Genomic DNA, 7,713 nt, shown 5'->3' with positions numbered 1-7,713 from the left:
TAATGATAATAATAATGATTATGATGATAATGATATTGCTTATAATAATGATGATAATAATGATTATGATGGTAATGATTATGACGATAATGATATTGTTAATAGTAATGATGATAACAATAATACTAATATGATGATGATTATAATAGTAATGATGATAATAAAATTGATAATAACAATATTGATAGTAATAATGATAACAATAATGATTACGATGACAATAGTGTTAATGATAATAATAAAAATAATAGTAATGGTAATAGTGATGATGATAACAGTATAATAATGGTAATAATAATAATAATAATGATAATGATGATGGTGATAATGATAATGATAATAAAAATAATAATAGTAATGATGATAAGGATAATCGCAGTAGTAATGATAATAGATTCTGATAATAATAATAATAATAATAATAATAATAATAATAATAATAATAATAACAATAACAATAATATTAATAATATTAACAATAAAAATAACAATAATAATAATGATAATAAGAATAATAATAATAACAATAATGATGATGAGGATAATAATAATAACAGTAATAATATAGTGACAATAATGTTGATAATAATGATAATAATCGTAAGAATAATAAGTATAAGAACAATAAGCATAAAGATAAAAGTGATAATGATAATTACCATAAACCTAATCATCCTCATTATCATTCTGCAATACCATTTTTTTATGATTTTCATGAATATTGTTACAATTATTATCATCACTATCATCGTCGTCAAATGAGCAATATACAAGTACCTTTTTTTTGTTTTCATTAAGAGATCCTTACCAGCAACATCTGTCCATTACTAATCTTTTGGAGTAATTTCTCATGCTGCCCCCCCCCCCCCCCCCATTCCCTTACCTTTCCCTTAGACCTACTCTCGACCCCCTCCCCCCATTCTCTTCCCTTACCCCCCAGACCTCCTCTCGACCCCCCATTCCCTTCCCTTACCCCCCAGACCTCCTCTTGACCACCCCCCCCATTCCCTTCCCTTACCCCCCAGACCTCCTCTCGCCCCCCCCCCATTCCCTTCCCTTACCCCCCAGACCTCCTCTCGACCCCCCCCCCATTCCCTTCCCTTACCCTCCAGACCTCCTCTCGACCCCCCCCCCCCCCATTCCCTTCCCTCGTTCCCCACTTCCTCCTCTCCCTTCCCCTCTCCCGTTCGAGCAAGGGACTCGAATATGAGAAAGGAAAAGGAGACGGTATATGTTTGGTTTTGTCGGGTTTTTCTTAATTTAGCCCCGTGTTTGGTTCTGTGAGATGAAGTTGTATATGTCTTTATTCATATGTATTGGTATGTATTCTATAAGTAAGGACGGTGAATATGTAGGAATTTATGTGAATATGTATGAAGGATTGTGTATATAAAGCAATGCAGCAATTGTTCTTTCTGTGAGTATTTCTAAATATGAAAATCTGTCAGTGTGTGTGGTTGTGTGAGTGTGTGTGGATACTCATATTTATGGCTTCTTTTTCAATGGCCTTTTCCTCCTGCAGGAGAATATTCGAAGATCCCGCGAACAGCTGGAAGAGCGGAGTCAGAGCATATCTGCCGCGTCTTCGCCTCGCACGGTGCACCGCCCGCCGCTCACAGAGGACGGCCCTTGTTATATCTCGGACGCCAAGACCAACGGCCACCCGTGCATAAGACCTGAGTCCGAGTCCGAAAGCGAAGTGGACGAGGAAGACGACGAAGAGGAAATGGACGACATGGAGGAATCGTGTGTGGAGATGCGCGACTGCGAGTGCCAGACGCGGGACTCCCTCCTCACCCAGAGAGACTCCGGTCAAGTGCAGCTGCCTATGACCCCTCCCCCTCCTCCCCCTCCCAACAGACGTCCCCCCGGCCTCCCTCCCATGAGTCCTTGTCCTCCCGCAGTCCCAACGCCGCCGCCTCCCCCAGGCTCTCACTACGGCCGTGCCCCTTCGTCAGGACCCCCGTCGGAACACTATGGTACCTACGGCAAGCCACCGCCGGTGCCGCGACACAACGACCCCTACGAGGTTGACGACCAGTCAGACGACCCCTACGCCCAGAGATATCGAGCCGAAGCGGTCATCGAAATGCGAGAACGAGGTCACTACGAGCCCAGTAAATCTCCCAAGGCCACGCCCGATGTCCTGGTGACACACTGAACTCCGACAGTTGTAATGTTATTTCATGACTTGTATCTCATTGGCAGCATTCGAGCCAGACTCAGATTGTGACAGTCACATACCAAGACTGTCGACATGATTCTTTGCAGGGTGGTGAGTATCCCCGTGTGAGGGTGGTGTGAAGGTGAGGAAGAGGCAAGGATGGTGTCACGAGGATGGAGGTCAGACGAGGGTGAGTGTGCCGAGGTGCCCAGTCTGGACGGAGGATGCCCGAGGACTTGCTTCTGCAGCACACACGGAATGCCACCCGTCACTCTTCAGGAGTTTTGTTTTGTTACAACGCCCGTACTTGTGGAGTTTATGAGATTGTTGATCTCAGCCGTGAAAATACGTAGACACAACCAACGTTCCCACTGATATTTGTCTTCTTAAGTTAAAGAGCTTTTAGGGAGCCTTAGGGCAGTTCTTTTTGATTTGGTGACAGTGCACTATTAATGATATGTTGTTACTGTCGCATTAAGAACCTACTTTGCATTTTGTTCAGCGACGATAACATATTTTCCTGGGTTTTCTGAGACCAAACTCCAGTCAGTTCTGCAGTTTTCAAAACACTCGTGAAGTTCTTTGTTCTGGAGCCTTCAGGAAGATGTTTATCGCTGCTCAAGGGTTGAACATTTGGTTATTTCACGTAGATAAAGATTTCAGTCAGTGGATGATATATACAGTATATACATATATATTTTTCGAATTTCTAATACGGGAATATATATTGATAAGTGCCCTCGTGGAAAGTATAGAGTTGTCTCCCGTCTCCACAGAACTATGTATAAAGCTTTTTTACATTTTGTTACCATATCATCAGCGCTTTGAGAAGCCTTGGCGGTTCCCTCAGCAGCGCGTTGCCTTTGATTTAGGATTCTATGTCATAAGTATTCCTTTGGTATTTTGAAGTTTTTATTAGATTTGTAAGATATTTTGGAGTTGATATATTAGCCGTATCATTTAATGACGGTGTTGAGGATTTGTTGTGCAACACATGCATTTACCGGTAATTGTCTTCAAGCATATCGTTTTCTGTTTGTAAATAATGTAAGAACAGAATTATAAAAGATTTTTTCCATAAAAGACAATCAAATGTAGGTATTAAAATGTGCCAAACTGTCTATAGAACATTTTATAATACCTTAATATTAAATACATATATACATATATATATATATATATATATATATATATATATATATATATGTATATATATTTATATATATATATATATATATATATTTATATATATATGTATATATATTTATATATATATATATATATATATATATATATATATATATATATGTATATGTATGTATGTATGCATGTACAGTATATGTACATTTATATGTGTGTGCGAATATATGCATATATATATATATATATATATATATATATATATATATATATATATATATATATATATATATAATATGTGTGTACACATATATATATATATGTTTATATGTATATACACATATACATTTATATATATATATATATATATATATATATATATATATATATATATATATTCCACCATAAATGTTAATTTTTTGTAATGACAGGTATTGTTAATTTTTGCACTGTTAAGAGGTTTAGGTGCATCTTAACGGGTACTAACAATATATTGTAGAATATATCTTATTACACGAGAATACGACCCCTGCATTGCGACTCTGACACGTTCTGACTACACTTTTTCATACCTTTTTCAGATTTCATTTGGAGGAGAATGAAACGTGCATTTTCTTGACTACAATCACATTTTTCTGAACATAATTCGACAAACGAAAATATTATTGTTTGCGTGTTCGTTTTCCATCCATGTCTTTGATGAGCAGTAAACTGTATTAAAACACAAACCACACTAAAAGTTCTTTTATTTTTGTTATTCTTTTAAGATTTCAAAGGTGCAATAAACTATTTAAGGTCGATAGTAAGGCATTAAGAAAATTATTTTGCTTTAATTGATGTTCATATTTTGTGATACCGAAGAGGATTTTTTCTGACAGTAAGATGCAATTATATTGCTTCAAGTGACAACATATGAATATCTTGCCGTAAAGATAAAATGAAAAAAATAATAATAGCAATGAAAATAATGAATAGTGATATACGAAGCTAATCAAATCAAGTGTGACTCTGAATGGTGCATCCTTCACCACGCTTTTCCAGGTTGAAATTAGCAGTGCTTGTCCATACAGTAGGAATGTGTCAAGGCGTCTCGCGCGAGTTTCCCATCTCTTGGTTCTCTTGTGATGATTTCCTGCCTCCCTGTCTGGTTCTCTGTTTTTCTCTCTCGCTTTCGCTCATCCTCATCCTCTCTCTCTCTCTCTCTCTCTCTCTCTCTCTCTCTCTCTCTCTCTCTCTCTCTCTCTCTCTCTCTCTCTCTCTCTCTCTCTCTCTCTCTCTCTCTCTCTCTCTCTCTCTCTCTCTCTCTCTCTCTCTCTCTCTCTCTCTCTCTCTCTCTCTCTCTCTCTCTCTCTCTCTCTCTCTCTCTCTCTCTCTCTCTCATAATATTCTAGCCCTACGTGGGCTACTTTTCACATAGTAAATTAGTATAGAGGATTAGACAAACACAAAATCATCATCCTTTTCATGAGGACGTGTTGTAGAGCTTCCATTTATGTATTTCAAGATGTAAAAACAAATCAAGAGAATATCAAAGCAATATAGAACCATACAATTACATACACTAAAGTAATAATACTGCTGATGTTTATGGCTACAGGGGTTCGGCAGAGGTTCGGGTTTGACTTCGAACAGGAATAACAAGGCGAAAAATTGTTTCGAAACACTCTCTCATCAAAGTACTTGTGTTCACACTATAGGGTTATTTTTCTTTTGTTCATCATGAACACTGTGGCTTATCTCAATGACCTTGTGGTGATATCATCGCCTATTTTTCATGTCTGTGACGCTGATTTGAGTGAAAGAGAAATGGTTGATAGGTTTCACACGTTACATCACATTTGATAATTAAGAAGTGTTGCAACAATTATGCCCGGACATTCGGGCAGCACTGTGATTTCATATAATCCTAGCTATTCTAGGTCAGTTGATTTAACACATGAAAAAGGAAGTTCCTGTTATACTGTTGAGTTCATGAGATTTTGTATTAGACAGCTGGTCAAGGAAAAGTCATATTACTCATTTACTGTAAATACAATAAATACACACACACACACACACACACACACACACACACACACACACACACACATGTATGTATGCATGTATGTATGTGTATGTATGTGTGTGTGTGTGTGTGTGTGTGTGTGTGTGTGTGTGTGTGTGTGTGTGTGTGTGTGTGTGTGTGTGTACGTACGTATATATAAATATGAGTGTTATACATTTCTACATTTACACACACACACACATGCACATTTAGACATATATACACTCATGTATCTTTATTGTTATAGTTGTGTTTCTTTCGTAATCGATGTAAAGTGGTAATACTTTTTCTTAATTTCATTTGTTTTGAAAATATATATGTAGGTTTCCGTTACATATCACAGATCCCTTGGTGATCTTGATAAAATAAACCTCACTTGATGAAGTGTGAAAACCACAGACTTTCCTGACGTATCTGAACAAATCTCTCTTAAGATTACATCTTGATTTTTGGATTCATCAAATATTTTGGCTCCGGCAGAATATTCACAAGAAAATCACTTCTTAGCTGGGAATGATGACTAGCTTGAATGGAATAAATACCGTTCTCGTGGTTTTTTTTCATCTCTAATTACATCTCTTTCTTACATATTGCTACTTATTGTTCTTTTTCTCATCCAGGATGATTTGCTGTGTATCATGTATATAAAGAAACAAGCCTTACTGTATAATGTCAACCTGTCTCAATTCCAGATATGTCTGAGCAAAGATTTTGTATGGTAACTGAGATTTACTGAGCAAGACTGATGTCCATTTGTGTTTCTTACTGTTAAAAGAAGTTGCAATTTGTTGTAAGAATAAAGTCATTGTCAACAATTTGGTTTTTACAGTCCTCCATACCACATACCAGGCATAAATAAAATCCCTGGTAATATCTCTCAGATATCTCTCAGGTTTTTTTTTTTTCTGTGAATGAAAAATCAATGATCTGTTGTTTTGGCAGTTCAAATAACATTTGCCTGAAATATTCAGTTAGCACCATATTTTTTTAATAATATGTAGTAAGTTGTAATTCCTCTATAGTGGTTAAACCAATTAAATGTACTAGACAGAAAAGGTGATATAGCACTATGGTAAATGGTTAATAGTTAATGCTTTAAAATAAATAAATGTGTGCTAGACATAACAGGTCATATAGCACTATGGTAAAGTATTATGGTGCAAGGGGTTTAAAGGAGTTCTTTATTAGAACAAAGTGTCAAATTTCAACGTTCATGTTATTTTAAGATAGTATGATAGTTGAGGGTGGAAAGAGAGGAAGTGAATGGAGAAGGATAGGGATTAATAGAAAAGGTTTAGGATAAAATGTGATTAGATAAAATGGAAGGTATTTATGCGTCTTGAGGAAGGAGAATATGTTGTCAATTGAAAAAGTATGGGATTCCGTGAGAATGACAGGTTGAGAGGTCGGGAGAGAGAGGACAAGTAAGGAAAAGCGAGGGCACGGGATTCAGTAAACCGAGGGCAGAATAGTAGGATATGTGGGACTGAGAGAGGAACATTGCATGAGGAGCACAGAGGTAAGTTGGAGCATGACATGAGGCATGAGTGTGTGTGGTGAGTGTGACCTATTCATAAATGAGCAAGGGCAATTTCCCAGCGTCTGTTCTGGCGGAGATATGCAAGGTTTTGTGGTTTGTAGTTTATTGGTGATCAGTCTTGACCAGAACGACTGCCAACGGTTATAGAGGAAAGTATTAAAGTGAGGGTAGTAGTCGGTGGTTGTGATGTGTGAAAAGCGGGGTTGCAGGGTTGGCAAGGCGGCGGATCGTGCCAAGGCATCTGCTTTTTCACTGCCGGGGACCCCGACATGGCTGGGTATCCAGCATAATTTAACTGATTTCTGCCGTTTATACAGATAAAATAACTGATTATACTATAGGTTGATAGGGTGTATGGATTATATGACTGATATTGAGTTGCGCAAGAGATTGCGGAGTCTGCAATGGTGGAGTGTGTCAAGTTGAGTGAGAAAGGAGGCAGAGGCAGAAGAATATATATGGCAGCCATAATCAAGGGTGGAAAGGATTAGAGTAATATGGAGATGGAGGAGTATTTTGCGGTCTGAACCCCAGGTTATGTGAGAGAGGATCTGTAAGAGTCGAAGTCAACGACGGGCTTTTTCTTTAAGAGAGAGGACATGATTTTGCCAAGGCAGTTTGGAGTCAAAAATTACCCCAATGAACTTGCCTGAAGGTAGGAATTGGATGAGAACATCATAGAGGAAGGTTGGGAGCCTAAACGTGAACGAGAATAAAAAATGGAAAAGGTTATAGAGGTAGATAATCAAAAGCCATGGTTGGTAGCCCAAGAAGAAATTGATGTTATTGCCGACTGGAAAAGCTGATGGAGGGCTGGTATGAAAG

The 7,713-nt window shown here is 37.7% G+C and overlaps 1 protein-coding gene across 3 annotated transcripts in view; it reads left to right on the top strand.

The window, feature by feature from the left end:
• Positions 1 to 3,281, top strand: part of LOC125026290 (neuropilin and tolloid-like protein 1) — a 435,365-nt gene extending 432,084 nt beyond the window's left edge. Inside the window, exons 9-10 of one of the 3 annotated variants that reach the window (XM_047614609.1) lie at positions 1,523 to 2,102; positions 2,272 to 3,281. In XM_047614609.1, coding sequence (XP_047470565.1) covers positions 1,523 to 2,102; positions 2,272 to 2,279 — 588 coding nt within the window. In that variant the 3' untranslated portion in view covers positions 2,280 to 3,281. Of the gene's footprint in view, positions 1 to 1,522 lie in introns of all 3 variants that reach the window. The other 2 variants (XM_047614608.1, XM_047614607.1) reach the window with 2 other exon arrangements.
• The last annotated feature ends 4,432 nt before the right edge of the window (positions 3,282 to 7,713 follow it).

The sequence above is a fragment of the Penaeus chinensis genome, chromosome 6 (genome assembly GCF_019202785.1).
Source record: "Penaeus chinensis breed Huanghai No. 1 chromosome 6, ASM1920278v2, whole genome shotgun sequence".
NCBI classification, from domain to species: Eukaryota; Metazoa; Arthropoda; class Malacostraca; order Decapoda; family Penaeidae; genus Penaeus; species Penaeus chinensis.
This window is presented reverse-complemented; position numbering and strand designations above follow the sequence as displayed.